We start from the raw sequence: 26911 nt of genomic DNA on the forward strand, positions 1-26911 counted from the left end.
TCCAGCTGGAGGAAAAGGCTCTTGTCACACACTGAAGACATCTGGATCGTGCTGCTGAGCTCTGCTGTGCCCCAGCCCTGTGCGGCTGTGCTTGTTTGCTGCAGCCAGCTACGGCTAAGCAGGGCTTTCAAAGCTATCAAAGTCTCTGTCCTAGGGATAGACCACAGGCTAGGACAGAGCCTGAGGACCGAGCACTAGCAAAGACTGCATTTAGATTGCATTCAATCCTCTCACCTGAATGTCTATGGCACAAAGTCCAAGTCCAAGTGCAATTCTTCACCGGAGAGCTCAGAAGTACACATAACAGGCAGCAACGATAGGCAATTTGGCAGCAGAGGCTAGCTTGAACACAACCAAGCATCTAAATAGAGGCCCTGCTTTTGAAAGTTAGGCCAAGAAAGAGAATTTCCTCCTACTAAAATCCTGGCACTGAAATATAGACTTAGTTACCCAACCTCAAAACAGGAGAGTTCCTGAAAGAAGCCAGGGGAGGGAGCAATGGGGGAACACATCAACACTTAAAAAATACAAACAGTATCAAATTGGTGCGATGAGTTAACATTTGTTCTCTGTGGTCTCTTGCGCTTTGGCAGCAGTCATCTGAAACTGAGGCATGTATGGCACACTGGCTTTGTACTTAAGGCTATTTTTGATAAAAGCATTTAAGTTAGGAGATGTATTCTGAAGAAAACCCATATCTTTGAGCAGATCAGCTGCATGAAACTGACACACGACTCCCGAACTTTCCGTTAAGAAAATGTCATTTTCTCTTTTTTCAAATGACGTTATCCCTAGGTAACAGAGGCTCCGCTCAGGACTGTCACCATCCGTGAAAGTATCATCCTGGTCTGAAGGCTCTGAAAATCCCTCTGAAGAAATAAGGGAAAGAGAGAGAGTCTTGCTGGGCTGACTGCCATGTTGATCAGGTAAGAGCAGAAATGCCCGATTTCCCATCTCCCAAGAACTACTTGAGAAAGCACCTGTAACTAAGGAATCTTCAGCTAAGAAGCATCTATCAAAGGCACTGCTTAGATTCTTTTTCTGTTCGTAAAGCCCACTTGATTTGGAGTTACTCATAATAGTAGCGTATTTAATACTGGACTGCCGTGTAATTTCTCTGCTGACTTTGTCATCATGGGAGCTCTCAGAGAAGCTGTTACTATTGAAATGGCCGCTAGAACAAGCAGAGTCACGTTCAGAGTCTTGAATCTTTGTGAACATTGAATCAATTACTAAAAAATCCTGTGCGTCTTCTTTCTTCAATGCTCTAGTAACACTGATGTCTTCCAGCACTATTTCTGGTTCCAGAAGAAGAGGCTCAAATGACATTGCTTCAGGGTGCTTGATAAAAAGATGCTCAAAAGTTTCAGGCTAGAAGAAAAGATATATTTTAATGCTCATCATCAGTACGAAGCTACTGATTTTAAGAATCACAGACAAAAACCCCACTGTTTTAACAAAGAGCATATATTTGAAAAAATCACCTAAAACATATTTCCTCGTGTGTGCATGCGTGCGTGTATGCGTGCCTAAGTGAAGASTGAGGGGAAAGGAAGCGAGAACCTCTTTGTGCATCAAGTGCTGCAAAGCAAGCGTTCTGCGAAGTGCTCAATACTCCAGCCAAGACAGCGTATAACTTAAGCTGAAACAAAAGCAGCTGAGTGGCCCATTCACTTCAGCATTAACAAACATGCACGTATTGTTAAAAACACATGTAAGCGCTTTGCAAGACAAAGGTCTCCCAGCCTTAGATTTGTTTGGCATTTTATTCAGATTATGTAAGTCTAAATCATTTACATGTCAACTAAAATGACCCCTCCTGTTAGGATTACATTATTTAGGGTGAAATTCAGTCGTAGTATTTTTAGTGTATTCCCATCTGAATAATGGCTGTATGTTTGAGCTGTCTGAACAGAAACACACATTTATCTTGGGGAAAAGTATTCTCTGCCACATCTCTAGTATATATGCTTATAAAATATACAACAGCATGAACTGACAGCAAACTGGAACTCCTAGTTACAAAGAAAATTTCACTTGAAAAACATAATGCCTAATGAATTCAAGACAAATTTAAACAGATAAAAACACAGATTTTGTGTATATTAGGAAACCATATTTTACAGCAGGAAAGCTGCCAAAACAACTAGGAACACGTCAAAATACTTAAAACTAGGATCTTCTTTTCTGTAATTGTATACTAACTTACCTATCTTAGGCTACTACTTTTAGTCTGGGCTAGCTACTAGTAATGTCTATGGCCCTCATGTGGCAAAGCTTGCAAGTAGGTTTCTAGCTTTTTTGGGACTTCCCTCACACAAGTCCATCACCTTCCCAAGCTGAAGCCAACTTGTACATTGGAATCTCTCCTAGTCTTCAAAATAACGTGAATAACCACATATAAAATTAGCCAGATACTGAAATAAGCTGTGGACAGCTACTATACTACATATAGCAAGCCATAATAATAATTTATACTGCCCAATGAAAGCTTCTTCCTCTCCGACAGCTTAGCTGCGAGCGCTCGCAGGCACACAGGCACTGCTGCGACAAAGCAGACCGACGGCTGTAGACTGCCCACGCTGGCATTTCCAAGAGGAAGACGTACAGCAGGCAGCTCAGGAATAACCCAAAAAGATATGTTTCCTCCTGATACACCTCTCCTCCTCCAACTGGCAGCTGACTTACCTGAAGCTGGCACCTGAACAGAGATGGTTTATATCGCTCCTAAAACTGCTTGCTTCCTCACCTCAGCCCCCACCATCTGCTCTTATAAATGCATATGGTTGCCACAGAAAACGTATCAATAATATTGTCTGCAAAGATTAAATACATCCCATTCAAAAACAGCTATGTTGTTTGGCAAAGGCCACCATCTGCCAAATCAGACACATCACTTATTAAAACATATTAAATATTTAATCAAATACAATGCATAATCCAGTCTCCTGAGAAAATGTAAAACTACACCATATCAATAATTACAGAGTATACTGGGTGAATACGCTGTAAGTATTTCCACAACATATGGTATAATCTGGGCACAAATTTTGTTTAACAGGCAACGTCATTCCATAAAATTCAGGAGAGCAATCACAGCTTTAGGCCCCCAGTTCCCAAATTCTGCTTGCCAGAGGAAACAAGATCCAAACACGCAACGAATTTCAAGCAATATTATATTTTGCTCTCCTGTTCAATATATTCTGCTCTCCTGTTCAGCCTAGATTTCAACTCATATTTGCTGTAGCCACAAGCCTTGTCAGAAGGTCTCAAGCAGCAGACTACCTCAGAGCCGTCAGCCAGTTTTCACTGCCTGAAACAGGTTAGAGTCAAAATTAATTTGCACTTGGTTGCTAAACAGAGATTTCAAAATATGCTATTAGCCTAATTCTCCCAAGATCAGATTGACTTGCACATACATTTAACTTTACATGCTGTAAATAACCCCATGGACTTCAGCAGGGTGAATGTGCATGAATCTTTGCAGGATTGATAATAATTTCCTACAACATTAGGTCCTACACCTTAATTATTTTTTAAACTACTTTATTGAGCAAATAGCAGGAATTTTCATGATCTTGACATTATGCATACATGTAAAAGCTTGCACACGGCTGCCCAGATGCAAGACTTGCCTATTTTAGATTATAATTTTAACTTCTTGCTACTATGAGCAATACAATCATGATAAAATAATACTTTACAAATGCAGTTCTGGAGTACCAAATACCAAACGTGCTATATTGAATATACAAATTAATGATCAGATGTTGTCTCAAGGATTGAATATTAATAACTATCAAGACAAAACACGAGTTCTACATCAAATGCCTTCACAAAGACATCAGAAGTTTCCAGTAGTGATATATAAGAGATTTCTGTAATCAACGATTATTATAACTAAGGAAAATTACCATACAAATGTTGTACACTGCGTTGTCTGCTGGAAATCGCATGCTCACATACAAAAGCAGAATCTGGCCCTAAACACACTGTTTCAAAAAAATCTGTTCTGGCCTTGGATGCTCATGAAGTGAGAGAGAGATGATCATGCTCATCTGAGGACAGGCACTGGCTAACTGTGCCTTCAGTGCAGTGCACATTAAGCAACGTTTTTCAGTAAGATTAGTACAACGTACCAAGGAGGCATGCTTTCTGCTGCATAACAAGCTGTCAAAAATCATGTCAAACTTCAATTTCTTTCATACTTGCATGCATCGTTTCTTTTCCATCTATTATGGATTCAACAAGGCATATGAATATGGAGCAGTGTCACCAGGGTGTCACCTTGGGCATGACTTTATTGCTAGTTAGAACTTCATCAACTTCAACAGACTTATTTCACTTCTAGCAGTCGGTGAGGAGAATCGTGTCCAACATACCAAATCCAACATGCAGGTTTCATGCACCTTTGCAATGGGGGATAGTGCAGATTGTCAGGAGCTCCCTTTTCTACAGATGAATACATTAAATAGACAAATACACGTGCTCCAGTGCAACTTATCCTCCCGCAATTAACAGCTATGTTCAAAAGAGCCCAGCCCTTTCCAGGATGCAGCCATGGAAGCAGAAAAATCAGACTGGTCTGGGATTTAACGACCTGCACAAGGAAAATGCCCTTAGCTTTCTAGCCAAGGCAGCGGCACAGACTCACTGAAAGGACTCCCTCCATGCTCCGCTCACAACAGCGCTGGAAACACCCACCCCTCACCCTGTCAGACCGTGGCTGCACCTTCCCCAGCACAATCATTCCCAGGAGCTTCATTTAACATTTAAATTATATGGTGCTGTGCATCTGAGAAATATTTTAGCACTTTAAAAAGCCACAAAAATTGTAAGTAACAAATAAGATGGTCTACTAAATGGGTATTACAGTAAGCAGAAACTGCCATAACACCACCAAAACCAGATTTTGCCTGGAGATTTCGGGCTTGTTTTTTCAAACACAGATCAAATGTTAGAGATTATTCAGACATTTACACTGATATGCTGCATGTTTAAATGATAACAAATGAAGAAGCCATATAAATAACATGCACATCAGCTTTTTCAGGAAAAAGCCAATAAAAGCGACAAGGCACTGCTTCTCCCAGGTGCATGGTCAAAAGACCTTAATGGGACAACCATGCACTCTTGCAAATACAGGATTAGACTTCCTTGATGCACCTGGAGTTAGTGGAAGCTCCCAAGCTAGAGCTCGAGTAGAACAAACAAATACTAAGGAGAAAAAAAAAAATACCACCAACAACAAAAAGAAATCCTTTCAAGTGAAGTCAATAACTGGGCAGATCTTGCACTCAGCTGGATAAATCCCAAACCAGTCTGATGTCTCTGCTTCCACAGCTGCATCCTGGGAAGGGCTAGGTTCTTTCAACTCCTTTTGAAGGCCAAGGCTTGAAAGGATTCAGCCCTTTGCCAGTCACAGCCTTAGTCAGCAGGGCAGTAAACAAAAGTTAAAACTCCATATTTAAAGTGTTTCTGCCTATGCAAGTGACAAACTGTGTTCTGGTCTGTAATATGGCACTGGCTCCTAATTTTTGCAAGGGCATTTTAGATTTTTGACAGAGCTACTTCCAGGATTCGTTATGTTTAAACAAATCAGCATTGCATTGTGTCTGTGCTTCCTGTCTTCTGAATATAAATAGAAAATTCTTCTAACAATTCTGTATAGGAAGCCTGGGAGCTGGCCCAATGGTTCAGCAGGCAGTGACCATGATTAGACTTCAAAGAATCTCCATTCTCTGTTTAAATGAAATGAAATAAAATAAAAGATGAGAAAAGAAGCCTTCACTGGGAATGAAAATTAAATACTTGAAAAATCTTCTGCCATTAGATGCTTTTCCTTTTAGAAATAATAAGCCTGAATTTAGATTATTGTGTCAATGATTACACAGTGTCAAATTCTGAGACCAAATGAAATATCGTCTGGTGGTGCAAACTGGAAAGTCCAGGCAAAGGCTCTAATTTGTCAGAGCTCATCACAGCTCCTGATCCATGAGCCAAACAATTTATCCCAGCAAAGAATTTGGCCCTTGATACACACAGGTGGCACTCGCTGGTGTACGCAAGCGTTACACCTGTGGGACACCTTTTGACTCTACAACTGGCTCTACTAACTGGCCTGAAATGTAAGCACCCCCTCCATTCAAAAGGGGTGCTGGTCTAAGGTCCTGGCCCGTCGCTGGGTATTAGCCTTCTACAGCTGGAAGAACTGCCGCGTTGCTAACTTCAGAGGCTCCAAGTTGTTTTGTGCAGTAATTCAGGTAGGTTCTAGCCTAACCRACGGGTAGAGTTCAGCACTGAGCAAACAAACAGTGAGGCCCATGGGGCAGGGGGGAAGAAGCATCGCCACGGAAACRCATACCTTCTGAAAATTAACTCCTTGTGCCCAGGAGCAATTCTTGGGGTTTGGAACATCTTCCCAGAACAGTTTCTTCATTCTGAAATGTTAGGTAAATTCTGGAGTTGGTACTGTTCTCATGTACTCTGTATTGCTGTTATTCACCTCTGTCATATAGAAGTACTTGTACTACAGCAGCAGAGTGTTGCACCAGAAAAGGACTGTGTGCAACTGCATTTTTCCAGAATGTTATGAAAATATAACCATTTTCGATAGACTATAGTTGGCCAAAATACAGTAAAAAATAAAGGAATAGCATACCAGACAGCAGTTTTGCAAACTATGAAAGGTATAGGCAGTCTTTGCTGAGTAAAGCCCTAATCCACCTTCCATAAAGCTTAGAGGGATTTTTTTCAGTTGGCTTTTACTTCAGACCTGAGTTTGTGACAACAATTAAATCGAGTACTTGGAGTGCTTTACAAATTCAAAGCACCTGACATTCATTAACTTGGCCACAACACTCTCTGCAAAAGTAAGGAGCATGTGGTACAGGCTACAGTGCTACTTCCCAGTGAGAACAAACCACACTGATCATCTACTTTATAGTGGGGACACTAGCTCCGAAAGGGCAATAGTATCAAGCCTATCAGGGTATCAAGCCTGTGCACCCAAGACACTTTAATTCTTGGTGTAACATTACACAGAGTCTGTTGCTTTTCAGTACAATRTATCTCAAAAATATAAATGATGAAAATAGCTTCTAGCTTTCCCCAGGGAGACCCTGTCCACCAGTGCAACAGACRGACATCATCTAAGCTGCATCACCTTCTTCTAAAGACATTCTGCGAGTCTTGTGTGACAATGAACCCACCTTTGGTGCGAAGTCATCAATGCTCCAAGCAACAAAACTGAGGTTGAAATAACTATTGGCAGAACCACATAGAGGCTGGCATTATTCTGATTTTCAGACCCATCTGGAAATAAACGGAATTCAGATAATAATAAGACAATAAGACAATTTATCCATGAATAGTTTGCAATAGGGAAAAACAAACACACACAGAAATATTAGAAACAGTGCTAACGCAAGTAAATCGAGTAAATGGGTTTTTGCACATGAAGGAACTTTTATCTTGAGAACAAATGTACAAAAGGGAAGGAATTATCCTAAACACTGAGGTGACTCCTCTGTCTCTGTGGGAGGGGTCCACTGTGCCCTTCCCATTGGGAAAGGGAATTGGAGCATACAAGACAACAGAACACTCCAAAGTCAGAGAATGAAGAATCACAGGGATCTAGGACCTCAGCAATTAAGTCAGGTGTATGATTAGTGCTGTGCCTTACCCTAACAACCCCACAAAGTGATTTCAGGTTAAACCAACTATTTAAAGTTATATTACAATTACTTGATTACCGTCACTGTTTTCTGATGAGATACAAACTTCTTCCATATTTAACTTTTATTAACAAACCCCTATTTCATAAATATCAAGGAGAAAGATCCCATAAATTACCTTTGATAAATTGATCCGTAGCTCTGGATTTGCCAACTCCTCCAGCAAATATAGGGTACAGGCTGAACTGGTACTTCTCAATCAGAATAAAGTGATCTGAAAAGAAGACATCAGCCTTTTGAATCAAAAAGACTATCATACTATTAAATGACAGCCCCTGTAGAAGCTCCGGTCAGGGTTCAGACCAGACCGAAAGGGGGAATAAGGAAAGCTATCTTTATAAATTTGCATTTTAATATCAGCAGATTAAAGCTATCAATCTATACTGGATATCTAGATATATATAGATATAGATACTGGATATCTAGAATTATTTTCTCATGGGATTAACACCTCTATGAAACAATTGTAAAAACTGTAATATTAAAGACAAAATGCAAATGCAATGTACATATAAACTCAGATAATTAGCTGGTATATTCAATATTCAAAAACTAATTTTATCATATTGTCATAAAATGAACACACACTCGAGTATCATTCTTTGTCAGATTTTGAATAAAAAATACAAAACAGCATGCATACAGGGCATGAGGCACAGCCTTTGCAAAATCCTCCTCAGTAACTGACAGAGGGCAACTTAAAAAGATGTACATTAAAAATAACCTCACACAGATCAATTCAATTACAATCTTAAAATAAAAGCAAATAAGAGGTGGGTCAGGCTCAGAGGTAGTATACCTCAGAGAAGTTTGTCCAGAAATGAACGCCATGTGGGGCAGAAGCAAAGGCCACAAGACCTAAAAAGCGTGGGACTAGCATTTGGGGCTCTAAAAAAAAGTAAGACCATTCAGCAATCCTATCTCGGTCTGGATTATCAATGCAACAGTCAGTCCTCTAATGGTAATCAAGGATTGCTCCACTGGATCTTAACATAAAAAAGATTAGAAACAGAGAGGGAAAAAAAGGAATCTGAGAATTCAGTAATACTGTAGTTTCTATCCTGTAATAATTAACATACGTTAGATTTTCACGTATAAACTCACCATAGATATAATACTTGCTAATATTTGGAGGAACTCGCACCCATTTCATCTCCTCTTCTTTGTTAAGGTTTTTCCATTCGATAACAAAAGATGTTATCACATACACTTGAGGTGCAAGCGTCCAAGTCAGAATCACACACGTGCTGTTGACAGGGTAGGCACGGAGCGACTGCACGGCGTTCACTGCCGGAGCAAGGACAACAGCACAGCTGTGAATGRCACGAGCTCAGGCAGAGGTGAGTTCAGAACTGCGTTAGCAGGAGACGTGCGTACCGTAAACCACATGCACATGAACGACTGCTACATTTTCAGTGCTTTATCATTTATTTCTTTAATTTTTATCTTATGTATAATAAGGCTTGATCTTCAAGCCTGAAGACCCATTTCTCTTTAAGCCAGGGTAAGCTTGGCTTGTACAGTCTAGCCCCAAACACTAAATGGATCAAGTTTCTTACCAGACATCAAACAAATATGTTGGTTCTGATGTGCACTTCCTAAATTATCACTCCTTAGCCAAGAACTGAACCCTCAACATTCAGCTAGTAAAACAGACACTAAGAGCCTGTAAGCTAAATCCTATTAAACCTCTCCAGGTAATATAACAGGATCAGAATTCCGGTGGACAAATGCTTCTCATTAGGTCTGCTACCAACTGCAGGGTTTCCAGAATATCACAGAGAATTTTACCCATTAAAATGCTTTTAAAATTAAATTACAGAAGTTCTATGAATAAACTGCAGTAATGTTTCCCACAGCACATATTTGCATATGAATGTTATACAATTCGTATTTGAAAAAGCAATAGCCTTTATTTTCTTAATAAAGCAGAGTTTAACTGAACCAATGAAGAGGCTACTTAGGAAGTAAAGCCAAACCTCTGAAAACTATGCACTCTGGCAGCCTGTCAGGTGAGCAGCCAGAAGAAAGACCACATTTCATTTTGGAAACAACAAAACATTCTCTAGCAGGAATGTAGGGTGTTCCCAAGACAAAGTAGACGGGAGATCAGTTCTACAGGAAGATTTTATTTTTCTTTGATTAATTATTTTATATTCTGGTAGTGGAGGAAAGACATCCCAGTTAAGGACAACTCTTTTCCCAACCCAAAGATTATTACKATTTTCATGGGATGGAAATTTCATTTTTCAAATAGCTCTGTTGGTGAGATACAGAAGCTGTTTCTCATATAAAGCTGAAGATATCATTAAAAAATATTTTCATCTTCTAACAAAGGGAGTTTTATTACAAAGAAAGCTATATCCAAAAGCATCACAAGATTTCCTTACATTTTCCACATTTCAAAATGGTAACTAACTGGTGTTCTTACCTGTGCTCATTTGCTGTGACAGAGTTAAATTAAAATTAATTGAAGAAACTCCAATTGAATTCATGGCTAAAACTGTAACGGTATGTGTGTGTTCAGTCCACGGAAATGAACAGGTAGTGCCATTATCAACATATTCTGACCACGCAGTGTTTTCTGATGTCTGATGCTTTATAACGTATCGGCTCACACTGCACAATGAGTGATTCTTCATCAGTGGCTGCAGCAAACATTGGCATTAATTAATTTCCCAATCTTTGATTTCAAAAAAACATTATTTGGGCAGAAGATGGCAGTTTTTCAGTTTTAAGAAAACATGACCCAGAAAAAAGATATTCAATAGATCGACTACTGTCCTTTTAGCAAGGACACTGCAGTTGATTTAAAAACTTAATTTCTTCTCCTCTCTGAAACCTGACACCCCCACTTGCTCTCTCTCCAGTGTGCGTGTTGGGGGGGGGGGGTGGAAATCAAGGAAATATTACCTTTCAGACTCCTGTGGTGACTCATTATTTTATGTTAGTATTTTTCAGGATTGAAAAACCAGAACTGATGACCATTTTGCATACAGGATTGCCTGCATACTTATCATTACTATACAGACAAACAGGAGTGGCCAGTCACTGATGTGCTTTCACCGTACCTAACCTTTTAATGTAGCTTTGCCCGGTTTACACGCAGTTGCAGCGGCATATGTACAGACTGCAGGCGAGGGGTCCGGGCACACTCTGCTCAGATATCTTGGCCAGCAGAACTTGGCAGCTGAAGACTGCATGTTTCATTACAGCTTAGTCATTGTTTTCGTGTTATTCTTTCTTCTGAACATCAGAACAAACTGCATTTTAAGTTTTTGTGAGTCTGTTTCACAGCATTTGTCTAACTAACTCTGAAAGCGTAGGCTTACATGAGCATGTAACACACTATTGGCACTTCAGCTGCGTTAGAACAACTCAAGACAGCAGGTCTGGTCCCTGCGCGTGAGCAAGCAAGTTTCCAGTCTGCCCAGAGATGTGAGCAGGCTTTTCTCAAGTACTGGGGATTACGAAACCGCAGGAATAATGAGATAAACAAACAGAAGAGGGTATGTTCCACGCGGCGGTGGTGCAGACCCACATGCAGTTCCACGTAGGTGTGGTGTACACATCTGGACCCAAGCAACAACAGTTTGACCATATTCTCAGACGGACCTACTCTATGACAGTCAGGCCACTAGCGAGCTCAGGGCCAGTCACCTGAAGCCTGGAAACACGCCTGCTGCCAGTGAATGACCGAGCTGAGCCCCGCTGCCCTCTCAACCACCCAGAGGGACTACGCAGCAGTGCGAAAGGTTTTGTTCTATTATATGAATATAACCTTGGCAACAATTAGGGAACAAAATCAACTTGATGTGTGCAGCTAGCTGTAAGAAAGATAAGGAGTATAAAAACAGAAGAAAGGGGAAGAAAAAAAAGCACCAGCAACAGAAGGAAGTAAAGAACAAGGCAGGCTGAGTGCGTGAAGCAGTCTGAGCCATCTCCCTGTTGTACCACAGCATTACAATCAACTTTCACCAGCAACCCCCGTCAGCCTCCAATATTAGCCAAGGAAGAGGCTAACATGAAAGAAGCTGTATCCCAAGTATGTTGCATACAAGGTCCCATGAATACAGACCGCCCAAGTTCACCTCCCAGAGCAGCATGCGACTGCTCTGCTCCCATCTGAGGTAACTCTGCCAATGCTTTTGGATCACGCATCTCTCAAAGGGAGAACATGCATTACAGAAAGACCAAAACGTAGCTGTTCTCACCTTCCACAGAAGTGTAACATTCTTCTGCCTCCTTGCAGGATCTTCAGCAATAATTCTCCAAAATTCAGGGCCTTGTAGAGGAGCTGCAGGATTACACAGTTTTTGAAGAAAAAGTGTCACATCTCAGTCTGAAACTGGACAGATCTAGAACTGTCAGAGTGTGCTGCAAAAGCATGTGTACCTTTGATATCTTTTACAGCTGTATAAGCTGACCTGCTCCAATTGCTCCAGTAACCTAATCCATCCGGTCCTCTGCAGCGGACCTGAACAACATACTCAACACAAAGTTTCTGTACTTTTATCAGAGCTGATCTTGTTGGTGCATCTGAAATTTCAAACAACTGTAAAAGAAGTCAAAATATTTAGAATAAGAACAAAAGATTCTTTAGGCATCTGTTACAATCAGAACTCCTGAAAATGAATCCTCACTGGACTCACTGGATTGGAAAGCGGCCTAATCAGTAATGTTGCTTTACTAGGTAATACAAATGCTTATGATTCCTCACATAAAACAAATTCTACAAATACCAGCTATCTAACACGCTAAACACTGCAGTAATTGATACTTTGGTCTGGATCAAAAAGGACAGTACCTCCCATGTAATTTCTTCTCTATTCACAGCATATCGAATCTGAAATTTAAGATCATTGTTTGTAAATGCAGGGTTTGTCCAGCTCACATTCAGCAACCCAACATTCCTGGTGATTTCTGCCATAACACTGGAGGGAGGAAGTGGCTTCACTAGAAAATTGAAAGAAAGAAAAACCCAACTGTAACATCTACACTGACATTTTTCATTAAATCATGATGATTTGATTTACTTCCTCTACCCTGAGGGTGCCAGGTCATACTGTGGCCTCTGATACTCTGAATAAAGTCAGACTATGATACAAAAATAACAATTCGCCAATCCAGGCTGGCTTGTCCATTTACTGCAGACAAAAGCGATGCTGACTGAGAAAGTGAATGTTTGCCTCATGGGAAATTCATCCCAATTTTGACCCAAAACCCACCAAAAAACTTAAGTGAAATATCAAAATTTCTTCTAGAATGAATTTTTTATTAAAAAATATATATACATATATGGGGAAGGTTTCGGTATGTTTCGTTTTAATTTAAACCACTATAGCTTATATTGGCGCCAGCAGCTGGTGCCTCCCCTGGGACTCCACTAGAGTGAGAAACAGCAAAAGATGTAGCCGGGAGCACACCGCTGTGGAAAGCGGAGGCACAGGTGGCCCAGAAAGGTAGCTCCTATAAAGGACAGTGACAGTGCAAGCTGATGCAAAGATTAATGGAGATAATACCTGAAGTTTTCATTTTACTAACAGGAAATTTCACCAAAACTGACCTTCTCTAGCAGACTGAACTAGAATGTTAGAAAGCCCCAATCTGTTAACAAAGCAAAGCTGGAGTAAATTTGTTTTGACTAATTGCATGTGGAGGCGGGGGAAAAAAAACAAAAAAATGAAATAAGTCTTAAATTGCGAGAGGAGCTAGAACAAACACATTTTGTTTCATTATGATACAGAGCATCTTTCACCCACTCTAGGTCAGTTCTATTCATTTCTTTTTATTTAAAGTCATGACTTGAGTAAATTGGACTTAAAAATCTGCAGGCTGGGTACAGCTGAAAGCCTGCCCCCGCCAGCGCTCCTCACCGGGCAGCACTGTGCAAGGCCGCTGCCTTCCCCCAAAAGAGCAAAGCCAGCCTGACCTCTCACGCCCCGTGGAGCACAGCGGTGTCTGACACAGGCTAACGCTCCAGCCGCCATGCTGCCAAGCGCCAGGTTCTTTTGGCAAATTTTCTAAGCAGTAGAAGTGCAGGATCCACCTCCCCTGCCCCCCCAGTGCTTCACGCCACCCCCCTTTCTGAGGCCTAAGGTTACAATCATTCTCTGATAATCAGGCGAACATTGCTTGCCAAAATGGTGCAAGCCACCCTCTTTGAATTAGGCAGGAGCAACTGGAATATGGTCTCAGTTACATATGCTTTTATACTAATTACGCTAACCAGCGCTTGAAGAAACTTTGAAAATCAAAAGGCCACACGCACTCACAATCAAATGCTACACCCCAAACCCCAATTAGCTATAATGCATTGAGCTTTTTCTTTCCTTCCTGTGAAATTCATTTTTGCCCACTCTATTTAAAATTTGAAATGCAGAGGATACTTTATCTTCCCTATGTGCATACTTTCCCCCATGCACATAATACATATGATTTGTGCTGCTTTGCTTCATGCTGCACTTTTGTGGTCTAGCTGGAATATATAAAGAAACATCTATTACAAATACTAACTAAAGCCGGGTGAAAAACAGCCATTTCCTCTTTGTGAATGGATGTAAAAAATTTCTTCGCAGAAGATATATGAAGCCAAAGCTGCAATGTTTTCTTTCCATGTACGCTCACACTTGTGTCCAGTAAAACATCTACACAGTCCAATGAATGCTGTAGGCCATAGACCAGATAAGACTTGCTTTGCACATTTTGCAATGTTTGAAAATCCTCAAACACTGTTTTTGCTGTTAGCTTTTATAAAAATTTAAGTAAATGCTCTAAATGTTGCAAAAGAAGTTTTGCAAAAGCATGCAAGCACAGGAACTGTTCCTATGATTTTAAAAAAAAGAGTATGCACATGTTTACAGTAATGTATATAGCGTTACACGGCATCAAAACATAAATTTAACCTCGTAATTGAAGACTTATGAAAAATTAGATAATCAAGAATCTTAAAAACAAGATAAAAACACTTGTATTTAAATACAATACTTGCATTTTCTGTAGATGTCTCTGCAAAAGAACCAAGAGGATAAACATGCAAAACTGGATGTTTCATTCTATAGGTACTAGCTGTAGTTACAGTCTGGTCCTGTGCCAAGCAAAATGTATAGAAAGATTACTTAACCCAATGCTTTTCAGAAGACAACATTGAAGCTCTGATGTTTTACATTATTTCCACAATCTGATTTATTCAAAAGACTATGAAGAAGCACTTTACATATACTATAAGAAAACAATGAAATCCAAGGTCACCGCTGAAGAAAAATGTACAGAAACCTTGACCTACCTACATCTGCTGGAATGACACAAGTTGGTGAAGATTCAAGAGTTCCTAGTAAGTGTTTAAATTCTATCCACATAGTATATCCAGATAAAAGAAAAATAGGCTGAAATGTGCACTCATAAGAAAGATTCCTCTGCAAATGGCATTCTTTCACCTCTGATTTTGGAGAAGTACTTGGGAAGTCAGAACAATAAATTTCACTCCTTAAAAGAGAGAAAAACATTCAGTTAATACTTTTCAACAATAAGCTGCTCATGGTACCAGTAAAATGGAACTCAGAAGTAAATAAATAAAATGATCCTTTTTGGCGATTATCTGGACAGACCCTCAACTTGAGTCTTCACTGAATGGATAGATAACACTGTAATGTTACTCTTTAAAGCTTCGGTTCTTAGCCTAAATAAAGTAAGACATGGAAGGCTCTCCCCAGTGCAAAATCTTTTGATAACAGACTACACAAGAAACAGGTAAGAAAATAGCAGGCATCTCCAGACACTGGTAAGTCAGTCATATTATTTGAATGGTACATATGAGCAATAAACATAGCAAGGCAGAGCTCCAGCCAGTATAATCGAGTACAAAACACTGATTTACTCCAGCCAAGAATATGACTTAAAACACCAGCTGGTATCCAGGGGAAAGCAGCCACGTGGCCCAGTCAGACATGCACAGTTAAGTCTCCAGGAGACTGAAATCTCATTTAAAAATCCGTTCTGGATAGTGGTATTAAAATCCCACATGGAGTCAGTACCACATCTGGCAACAGCAGAGAGGAGACCTGGACTCTGGACAAAATGGTGGTGGGCAAACTGTGGCATCTTACTGGTGATGAAAAGGGGAAAGTTTTCTAATTTCTCCTAAGTCTGAAATTTGCATTCAGGCCTGCACAGCTCAGACTTGCTGTGCGGCCAGATAGTATATTAGTTATTCAGCCGGATCACAGAAATTAGACTTAGCTGAAACTCTCCTCTTAATGTCAACACAGCTCATACCGATTAAACTGTTGCCCTGTGCTTTGAAGATTTAGCTTAGCATTCTCTGTTTTTACAGGATGGCAATTTCTGTTCTTTTACTGTTGGCAGCATTAACTGTAGAGGAAGATGCAGTAACAAGCCAGCCAAAACAAACGCCAACAGGCAAAGCTATCATACCACATCACTGTACAGCATGGGATTACAGCTGCAAAATGTAATTGCATCAATACCTAAGAAAAATAGCTGCATGCTCCTGGAAAACCTGATATGTCTGATGTTGATATAACACATTTAACTTCTAACTTTCATCCTAAGGACTTGCCCATGTCTAAACAGATACTGGCAACTCCAACATATTAATGCTATCTCCTTGCAATCAGCTTGGCCAACTAAGAGACGTGAGCATTTCATTTGGATTCAGGCTTGGAGCGTTCAGGTTCATTTTGTGTTTTTGTTCACAATGTGCAATAGACCGTTATGCAAATGATACTGGCATTTTCATAATTATACATCTTTAAAGTCTAATATTGCAACTATTCAGCAATCATTACATTCACATGGTCCCTCACGATTTTTATTTTTTGTTCTTTCAGACCATAACAAACAAAATGAAAAAAACCAAAGATCTCAACAAATGCTAGCTAAATACCAGCACCTGGCAAGCATTTACAGTCTGTATTACACTCTGTTTGGTCTAGCAGGAATACTGCAATAAATTTATAGACTGTCACCTAGTATTAGAAAATAACATTTTTAGCCTGAACAGGGAAAAAAGGGAATAAAAAATATGGCAAGAGCACCTAGGTGTTTATTTCAAGCTCCTTACGCAGCAGCACATTCATTATATTCACATACGTGTGAAAACAGGCAAAACAAAACCTACCTTGGCAGTCAGCTAGTCACTAACCCCCTGCCCTAGAGRTCTCTAGGCTGAAATCTCAAGCGTTCGAGCTATTGCTCAAGTTCACAAAGCCTGAGAAATATTAATCTTGGTACCACGACTGTTCAGAACTGAAATCAACCTCCATTTAGGAAGGCAGTATAGCTTTTCGAATTGTGTCATTACAGAATTGGGCCCTCAGGACTGATTTAAGCTTGTTTGACACAAGACTTGCATACCCAGTCCAGCAGGGCAATAAAATGGAAGATCTTTTGCTCAGTCCTTCTCAATATATTAATAAGTCAAAAGGATTTATTTTTGTTTTGTGGCAAAACAATACTATTACAGGCATTATTTGTGCACACAAATGAAGATGAGGATGACCATACCATTGATTATTACATTTGCCCCCAAACCCCACCCCAGTTCTCCTGCTCTGTCCAAACAGACAAAATTAAAGCTCCAAGGACCTGCGGAGAAAAGCACGGAGGTTATAAGAACTGCTTCATTAATGTAGGGGAGAGGGAAAAGAAGAAATGTTAACTGCAGAGTAGCACAGATGCCTAAAAGCAAAGAATCAGCTGTAATGTTAAGGCATTTATAGAGCACTGTCCTAACTTGAGGTGAAACAGCCTTCTCTGTGGAAAGCAGGAAACATCCTTCTTAGTCCGTCAACTACCCTGAGTTCTTTGGTCACTTAAAAACAAGCTGGAAAGCCCAGGAAAAAAAAGAGGATCTCAACAGGACTCCCAGTTCTGGAGTATATATGTACTCAAATATTTCTGAAAAAAGGTGACATTCTGCCATCCATCCTGTCAGACTAGTCTGAAAAGACTCCATTAACACTTAGGGCTTTTTTACTGTCATAACATCATTGGAATATGGTCCTGCCTTGGAAATTGCTTTCTATTCAACCATCTGAAAACAAGCTAGGCCAAACCATCTGAAAATTACAGAACCGCAGAATGGCTGAGGTTGGAAGGGACCTCTGGAGATCACCTAGTCCAACCCCCCGGCTCAAGCAGGGTCACCTAGAGCACGTTGCCCAGGACCCTGCCCAGACGGTTYTTGAGTATCTCCAAAGATGGAGACTCCACAAATTAGACAGTGAAAATGAAGAATTGCTCTAGGTACCAAAGCTGCTCCGTCCATAAAGCAATATTCTCTTTATGAGCCAATATTCTCTCCCTATAAGCAAGATTTTTTTCATCTGGAATGCACTAAATTCTGCCACTGTATGTATATATACTATCTGTACATAGAGAAAAGATATAGAATCCTAGAAAAATGGAGGTTAAAATGGAGACTTCAATAGGTCTCAAGTCCTACTCAAAGTGGGGTTAAATTCAGAGTTAGATCAAGTTGCCCAGGGTCTTGTCCAGTCAAGAGCTGAAAATTGCCAAGGACAGAGATTCTAGAGCCTTTCTGGGCCGCTGTTCCACTGCTTAGCCGCTCTCACTGTGAACAATTTTTTCCTTATTTCTTTACAATTTGCAAATATGAGCAACTAGAAGAATTTTTATGCCTGATACAAGCAAACACACCTACCTGAAGAGCCAAAAAACCTGACATTCACTCATATAGTTCAAGCAGAAAGGGAGATTGGCTTGAAAGAAAAGAGAAGCTTAAAAAGCATATTGGTTTAGTCAGACCTAGACCTACTACCATGAAAAAAATTAATCCTCACAGAGTTAAATTAATTTTTCTGTTCTCGTTTTACAGAACATACTTCCAAATTGTATTTACAAGTTTTACAAGTGCTAAAGAATGGGTAAATAAAATCCACATTTTATAGTTGGATATCTAGTGTCCCATTTTGTATGTGTAGCTAATACCTCTGGAGTTCCAGACGGGAAGAAGTCTGGCCTACAGACGCTGACTACATTTGATAATTACATCTACTCACAATTGTTTACTGCAAGAGTATTTCCAGAGTAACACTTTCCAAACATAAAGAGTGCATTAAAAGCTATACACACCTGTAGTATCTTAACTGCAAAGAACTCCCCACGAGCAATGTGTTTGCGTTTGCAGACCATCTGCAAGTCATTTTAGTTAAGTACCCATCAGTTTCACATGTGATATTGATATTCACATCTAATCAAAACACATTGAAAGTTTATTAATAGAGATATAATTGTTCATATAAAAACATGCATTACAAGTCACTATTACTTGATAAAAGCTAACTGGAGTTTAAAATTTAAATATTCTGACTTTACTATTAAAATACACAAAAACTATAATTTGAAATCATCAGTAATCTTACCTACTACATATAATTCGGCATATCTGTGATGACATTCCCTATTTTGATGACAACAGTACACTGCGTTGTAGAAGAAATTTCCTCTAGGTTTTGTTGCTTTCAAGTTGAAAAGAGTAACTTTGCTTACGCGATCATTCACAAGTGTGTACTGACTTTCTGGGATTTCTTCTACTAAATTCAGCCACCAAACAATCTTCTTGGACACTACTATCTTGTTTTTGTTATTATAGATGCAATGAAAGGAAACATTAGAACCAACACTGGTCAGTATCTTAGGAGGGAAGTACAGGACTTCTGCTACAGGAAAGGAAAACAAAAAAAGAAAAAAAACCTTTAAAATTAGAATCTTAACAAAAGGGATTATAAAATCATATGACAATAGCAAATGTCATTGCTATCCAGTTGTATTTCTAAACCATCTACTTCTTCCAGCTTAAGTATTATTAATGACTATAGGTGAGACTGGCAGAAATGAGACCTTGAATCTCTCCCCCCAGTAATGTTTATAAATTCTCTGACAATAATCTTTAATATCCCCAGTCAAACAGGAATGAAATGAGCAGAAGATCACTGGGGAGCACAGTGAAGAGAAAAAAGAAATGCACAGCAGCACAAGTGAAACAGGGAAGCATATGGCTACTGTAAATGGATTATTGGGAAACAGGATTAACAGTGATACTTCTTATTCAGCCCACGTTTTTAAGGTGTCAAGGCCAAGCAAATGAGTGTGCTTATCCACTTCTGAAAAATCAGCTTATTTGAATGCTGCAACAAGTATTTGTCCTCAGGTAAAAATGAGAGAAAATCCAAGAGAGAGAAGAACCATCCTTGGGTGGAGGGCAGGGGGGAAATCCAACTCTTTAAACCCTGCAAGCATGCTGAAGGCATACGCTAGCTGAATCATTACTGTCATACTGGGATACATGCTTAGAAAGATTCACTATTCAGTATTGCAGAAAATCAGGCTTTCCGAGAGTTACTAATTCTGCTCCCGTTTAAGTCAGCAGGAGTTTCATATCTCAAAAACTTGTTTTACAATCTCATTAGCGCAGTGGGTACCAAATGGCAGCAGCAATATAATAAGCAATTCACCTGATTTTGCAAAGCACGTAAACAGGCATAAACTCAGCCTAAATCGGTCAGGTACTCAGGGAAGCTACACGTGTTATACACCTGCTAAAAAGGAAGAGTTTGTTGAAGGGCAACCCAACGCCAGCACGGAACTCCTTACCAGAACAGGTTTGTGTTCTGTCATGCAGGAACCGCCTTGGATATTTTTAGGACCTTTCCAAAATACAGACCCTCTCAGATGGCAGAGCAGAACTACAATACTGTCATCATCAGAGACTTTCTTAATAAATACAAATCAGAATATAAAACTAGCCAGCTGTACAAAAATACAACTGCTTGATTTCAGCATTTATTCTTCTAGTATTAACGTGCTTACACGAATGCAAGGCAGTGTCCCTGTTACCAGCCTCTCTGTTGCTACCAGCTGCACTCCGCGCTCCGCTGTTCTTCCATTGGCTCATCCTAAGATTAGGCAAACAGGCCAATTTGAGCTTCCTGCAGTCATGAAATTACTTTCTTTATACTGCCACCAGGCTTGTCAAAATGGTTTTATTTTGCTGATGAGATGTGTGTTTAATACAATTACATATCCCCTAACAGGTTGTTAAATTAAAAAAAAAAAAGATCTAATAGTATCTACTGTACCTCTTTTACATACATGCTTGTGTTTTAAAACACTCATAAACCCTTTCTGAAAACATGAGCATACGTGTGTGAGAGAAAACAAAAATAAGTTAAAGATATATGATTTTGCTATAGTATCTTTTATATATATAAAACAAAAAATTAAAGGCCAGTTAGGCCTCTAAGTCTGTAATCAGACACCCTGTGTTACATGCTCTGTAACCAAGAGGGTCTGAGCATCTTCAGCCTTGTTGGAAGACAACCGCCTCTGCAGAGTTTAGCTATTTACTCGGGTGCTTGACTGAAGCATATACATTAGATTATTTATCTACAGTAAGCATGAGTATGTGCCTAGGTAAGGCGCTCATTACTGTCACATGATAGTTCTGAGGACAGTGACAACACAGAACAAAATATTTCCAGTTAACCGTAAACAGAGTATGGAAAAATACAACGCAAAAAATCCTGACACCTTTAGGCTGACCCAAAACAGTGTAGTATACACAGCAAATCAGCAATCATGACGACTGAGCAAGGATTTGCCAAATAAAAAAATCTCTCTCTTCCAGTGTACTCCAGCAGTGAAGAAAGAGCCATTACGCTCCACCATTTTAGCGGCAGCTACGCTGATGTAAGGGACCTCATTGAATCCAAAGGAGCCATACTGAGTGCAGGAGAGCCCTCACTGTGTGCAACACATCAGAAGACTCGCCCTGTTTGGATACTAAATTGCTTACAGCAGATAAGATTATAAGCTTAAAACTAAAGCAGCATACATCAGGACTGACTGACTGGGAATTATTATGTGAAGTTTATGGATTGTGCTCAACATTACAAACCGTGACGTATTATATGAAAACTACAAACCCCAACCTGCATTCCATGCTTTCAGTTCAGCTACAAAACCTCACACTAAACTAAAAGTTAGAGAAAGCATTAGGAGAAATTTCTCATATCGAGTAGACAAACACTACCACCGTCTTTTAAAATGGAAGAACCCTTAGAAAAAGAACTGCTTCCAGGTCTGAACTTCAGGTGCCTGGTGAACAAGCAACAGGGCAAAGCAAGGAACTGACAAGGACATGACTGTGCAGTCTGCACGCATTAGTCCAGAACTCCTTTAAATGCAAGTCTCATACAAAGACAAAAGCAGAATCAGAGGCAGAGCTATATGGAAAGAGAAGCAGCAGAAGAAAGAATTTCCAGAGGAGTTTTCAGCCCAACTCATGCACATAGCGTACTGTACCACACTGCCTAACATGCGCTCACGCATTTTCATTCCACAAAACAAACCAAACTGGAAAAATCCATTCTACTTCAAAAGACTACTTACTGCTCAGGGTGACTGCACACAACTTACCTCCTGAGTGCAGATCATACGGTGTGCTCCAGTCACTCCAGAACCCTGGACCATACAGATTCTTGCACCGCACTTGAACTAAATATAAGGAATCAAGCAGTGTATTGTCTATGGCCAAAGAAGTTTCTAGGACAACTCGAACCACCTGTTGGATTATCAGAAACCATCATTAATGTATAACACCTTCAGGGAAGAGAGAAGAAAAAAAAAAAAAGAGAGAGAGAGAGAAAGAGAGGAAGAAAGTGCACAAGAGCAAGCGAGCGAGCGAGAAGTCAACAAGACCAAAACAAAYTGTTAGTCTAGAGAAAGCTGTTATTTTTAGGTAGCAAGATGGGTGAAACAAAGCTCTCTTCTTTGAATTTACTGTAAATTTGAATATGTTAAAAGTTAGATACCCTGGTGAAAAATATGTTATTTTGTTATGGGCTGCTAATTATAAACTGCTTTTTACCCCAGAGCCAGCTGTACAGTTGCAACAGAAAAAGCAATTCATTAGTAAAAGCTACAAATATTAAACATACACACATCTATCATGGAATTAGGGTTTTGCTGAAAGGAGAGAGCTTTGCCTTTGGACTTCATGGAATCTAGATTTTCATCCAAAAAGGAGCATGGGAGTTTGTGTAACCACAATCCAAAGCGAGATGGGTCTCTCATCCTTGGGTGATGGCTCTCCTAGTATAACAGATGTAAAGTCCAGCCTGCCAGCTTCACCACACTGCTGATGTTTACCAGGGTCTGCTGTTCACACCAGCTCAGAAGGAAACAGCGTGCCATGCCCAGCTCCACCAGACCAGCCACATTGCTCAGCTCACCAGTGCCACAACCCGAGGGACAGGGAGGGTTGTAAAAAATCCAGGACTCTGGAAGAGACCTGCAGAGTTGCACTGCTCCATCTTAAAACACAGAGAACAGAGCTGACTCACCTGCCAGCTGTTTTGACTTGAATTTGCGGAGAACTTTACTTCATACTTAAGTGGGTATGGCATCAGCACTGGGTCAGACCAGCAGATCTTCACTTGACCTTTCTCTGTCATTTCTAGATGCAGGTTCAAAGGAGGTTCAGGCTTTACTGCCAACAAATTAAATTACAAGTTTACTGCTAAGATTATTGCCTGTGACTGCTGGCTGTAATGTTTTTCACTGATTCAGAAATCTCTTTCATGCCTTTTCTTTAAGTTCCGTTTTCAAAAGCAGCTCTATAGCTAATGTATGTCAGAGCAGCATTGTGTCGTATCACTAGGAAAGTGCATCCTGGGAATATTATATAGTTAGCTATCAGGCCATGCTGTTTGACCTAATGTTAACCTTAAAACGGAATGAATTTCTTGCCTTTGGCAATGCGTCTACTCAGCAGCCAAGCACTAGCTTACCTGTTTTGCTGAAGAGAGGGTTGAGAGGGATGGAGTGCTGTGCAAAGCAATTTGCTCAGCTCCTTAACAGGCAGGAGATAATGTCCTCATATTGTACACAAAGACTTTCTAAATATTCCCATCCCTTCTACAGTGATTATGGCTATGAAAGATGGTCTCCAATAGAGCTACATTAAGGCAAAGTAAAAATGGAGGGTTTCAGAAAGTTCCCACACGGGTAAAGAGAACTCTCTGGAGGAGGAAATGGATGGGCAATTTAGAATGATGGTTAGTATTACATTCACTCTTCCTCGGATAAAGGTAGGCAACTTGGATCCTACTTTTACCCGTTACTGAGAACTTTTCATATCACTGCATAATTACCATGTCTTTCGGTTGATCTTGTCCTCACTGGACACTCAGCTTCTCCCATACAAGAGTCATATCCTATTAAAAACCACTGCAGAGTAAACAGCATGTGCCTAATCTGAAAAGAAAGCATTTCCAAGCATCTCAGGCAGCGGACACACGTTCCCTTCTGGTTCCAGCTGCGCTGCATGTCCACAGCTTGCCCTCACCCCCTGCCAGAGATGAACACCACTTCCATGCAGCCATTCCGAGATTTACGCTACCTACTCCACGGCTTTGTTAACCTGGGTAACGCGAGTGCAGCAGGCAGGGAAGGGCTCGTACAAGTAGCTCTAACGGGTGACTGGGAATGACCACGCAGGGAAAGGTGGGCTGCCAGCAGTAACCGAGCTAGCAGAGTTAGGAAGCAGATGCATGTCCACAGCGCTTAGCCAGTGCAATGGAGAACCAGAACTGGCTCCAGACATTTGACCCACGCGATCAGACAACACGCCAGTCTGCCCCGGGACCTCCTGCGGTTCCACTGGGGTCCGCTCAAGTAAGAGCGTGCGCCTATCAGTATCGGATTAAGTACAAAATGGCCATTCGCCGATCTCTCTGCTCTACAGGTTGTCTCATTTGAGAGGTATTACGGGAATCTCACTCAGTGTACCAAACAACTGTTATTATTTTCCGTATAAATTCATTATGTGGAGCCAGATCTTATTCTCTTATTACTTATCCAAATCTTATATACCATCTCAAAGCAACTAATTTAATGAAGACTAGGAGAAATGCGTGATTTGTGAGAAGTTCATAACTTTTAAAACATTACTTAGTAGTTTTTACATCACATTTTTGTGCATCTTAGCTATAATATAACACAAAAAAATGAGGTTTTCTCATTCTGCTATCATCTATTCTATTGATACCATTTATGAGCATACAACTCTTACACAAGTATTTATATTTTCATTTTCAAACAATTTTTTTTATTGAGCTAAGTCTTAGCAGAGCATGTACGAATATTACACATTTTAAAAATATACTTCACTAAGCAGAAAAAGTTAATTATGTCACTCTTAACACTGGCAGACGCAGCCCTGAGTTTTGACATTTTTTCCTGTAATGTAACTTAAAAGCAGTATGATGATGAATGCAATCCCTCATCTTCAAAACTAACCCACCTACAGGCTTTTCAGTTATTCTGTCTGCAAAACACATCAGTTAAGAAGTTTACAAAAATTCTATTTTTTTCCACAGCTGAAAGAGTCCCTGCCATTTCGAAATTTGCCAAGATCTGCTACTATGCATACTGGAGAGCAACAGATATCAAATGTTTTTGTGATTTAATGTCACTGTAGCTTTAACTTGATTAAATATTAGAGGAATATTTTCCAACTTGGAAAAAAAATGGAATTACATGTGTAAAGGAGAAGGCATCCAGCTAACAGCTGCTTAGTGGAACAGGTAGTCTTATTTGCTAAGCAGCTTTAAGAAAAGCTCTTTTTTTTCCCCTCCACTTTTTAAGTCCTTAGCAACACAGAAAGACAAGCTCCACCACTGCCTGAGACCAGGCACAAGCAGCCCCTGATTAGAACTGAAAGCTCAAGCACATTGATGGCCCGGTCTTTCCTCAACATGGTTTTGTACTAGAGCCCAGACAGGCATCAGACAGCTTAAGAAATGCTTACAGCACTGTCCCAAACAATTAAGACAGCACCAGGAAGTTTTTTCCCTGTTCTGCTGTGCTCTCTTTCTCCACAGAAGACATCCTGCTCTTGTCCTCTATTAAAAAAAGTTCAGAATATAGGTCATACTTACCTATGTTGATGGGCTTGACAGACATTAAAGGTGACCAAAGAGGCGTTAGACCGATCATAATCTGCAGCCACATGATGTAGGTGTAGTTGAGTCTCAGAGAAGGAACGCAGCACTCACACTTGTCATACTCACTGCAGTCACAAGGAGCAACCATTACAGCCCCCTTTAGAGAGCTCGTAGATACTTCTCCCAGCGACAGCTCCGATCTACAAGAAAAAAGAAAAAAAAAGTAATTCTGTCTACAGTCTATTTTAACAGAGGATGTTTGTCCTTCTGGATAAGGTTTATTTACAGCAAAAACTAATGAAAAGAAATGAGTTGCCTAAAAAGGCAGTAACTGTAACCAATTGTTTTTGCTTTGCTTCTTCTCCTCTTTAAAATTTTTTCCCAGTAAAGTAGTTAAAATTATTTCATGAAAAGTATTCCTAAGGGTTGACCTTAAACCAAATGTGTTACCATACTAGATGGGATCCATAGTTTAGTCAGTCTAGTTTCCAATTCCTGATGGTAGCTATTACTAGATGCTTCTTAGGAAGATAAATTTACCCTACAGCAGACAAATTGGGAATTCTCTGACCCCTGTAGAGATTACATTCTAATTCCTAGTCGTGAGACACTGAAATAAAATCAAAACACATTTAACATTCCTTCATAAGCTATATAACAATCAAAAGCTCTTATTCCAGTGAAAAGAAAACAAGTTTTGCAACTACATGAGGCTAAATAACCCCACTGTTCAAAATACATTTAGTATCAGTTGTCAACAACTTACAGCATTTGGGGGGGGGGAGGGGAAACAAAACAAAACAAAACCCACAAAAAGAGACATCTATGTTCCCCAAAAGTCTTAACTTCGTGCAGTTAATTCTAAGCTAAGACTTCAGCTATTTTTAGGCAAAGCATGTTTGTTTCTTAGATAACTTGACTTTTCCTAAGAAAGCAAATTATTTAATCACAAATATTACCACTGTTGCCTTGGACAGACCCATGGAAAGTATTTTGCTAAGTAACTCTTACTGCATTTTGCTTTGATTCCTTCTCAGGGTAAAGATCATGGGACTATTTTTGACTGAAACTCCAGATTTAGTTTCAAGAATTTTTTTTCTATCAGGACTCTTTCCTGGAGTGTTTAACATAACAGTCTTTGATTTCATAATGCACTGCAAAAATTGTATGGTCTAAGAAACTTTC

General features: G+C 40.0%; 1 protein-coding gene across 2 annotated transcripts in view; it reads right to left on the bottom strand.

The window, feature by feature from the left end:
- Window positions 1-555: 555 nt before the first annotated feature.
- Window positions 556-26911, bottom strand: part of LEPR (leptin receptor) — a 36028-nt gene continuing 9672 nt past the window's right edge. Inside the window, exons 4-18 of one of the 2 annotated variants that reach the window (XM_026074502.1) lie at window positions 25721-25926; window positions 23123-23268; window positions 22197-22341; window positions 19142-19435; window positions 18852-18969; window positions 15022-15221; window positions 12544-12692; window positions 12132-12291; window positions 11951-12033; window positions 10168-10384; window positions 8841-9023; window positions 7855-7950; window positions 7212-7314; window positions 6365-6440; window positions 556-1371 (exon numbers count right to left, since the gene is read on the bottom strand). In XM_026074502.1, coding sequence (XP_025930287.1) covers window positions 556-1371; window positions 6365-6440; window positions 7212-7314; window positions 7855-7950; window positions 8841-9023; window positions 10168-10384; window positions 11951-12033; window positions 12132-12291; window positions 12544-12692; window positions 15022-15221; window positions 18852-18969; window positions 19142-19435; window positions 22197-22341; window positions 23123-23268; window positions 25721-25926 — 2992 coding nt within the window. Of the gene's footprint in view, window positions 1372-6364; window positions 6441-7211; window positions 7315-7854; window positions 7951-8840; window positions 9024-10167; window positions 10385-11950; window positions 12034-12131; window positions 12292-12543; window positions 12693-15021; window positions 15222-18851; window positions 18970-19141; window positions 19439-22196; window positions 22342-23122; window positions 23269-25720; window positions 25927-26911 lie in introns of both variants that reach the window. The other variant, XM_026074501.1, reaches the window with a different exon arrangement.

Source organism: Apteryx rowi, unplaced genomic scaffold (assembly GCF_003343035.1).
Source record: "Apteryx rowi isolate R43461 unplaced genomic scaffold, aptRow1 scaffold_39, whole genome shotgun sequence".
NCBI lineage: Eukaryota > Metazoa > Chordata > Aves > Apterygiformes > Apterygidae > Apteryx > Apteryx rowi.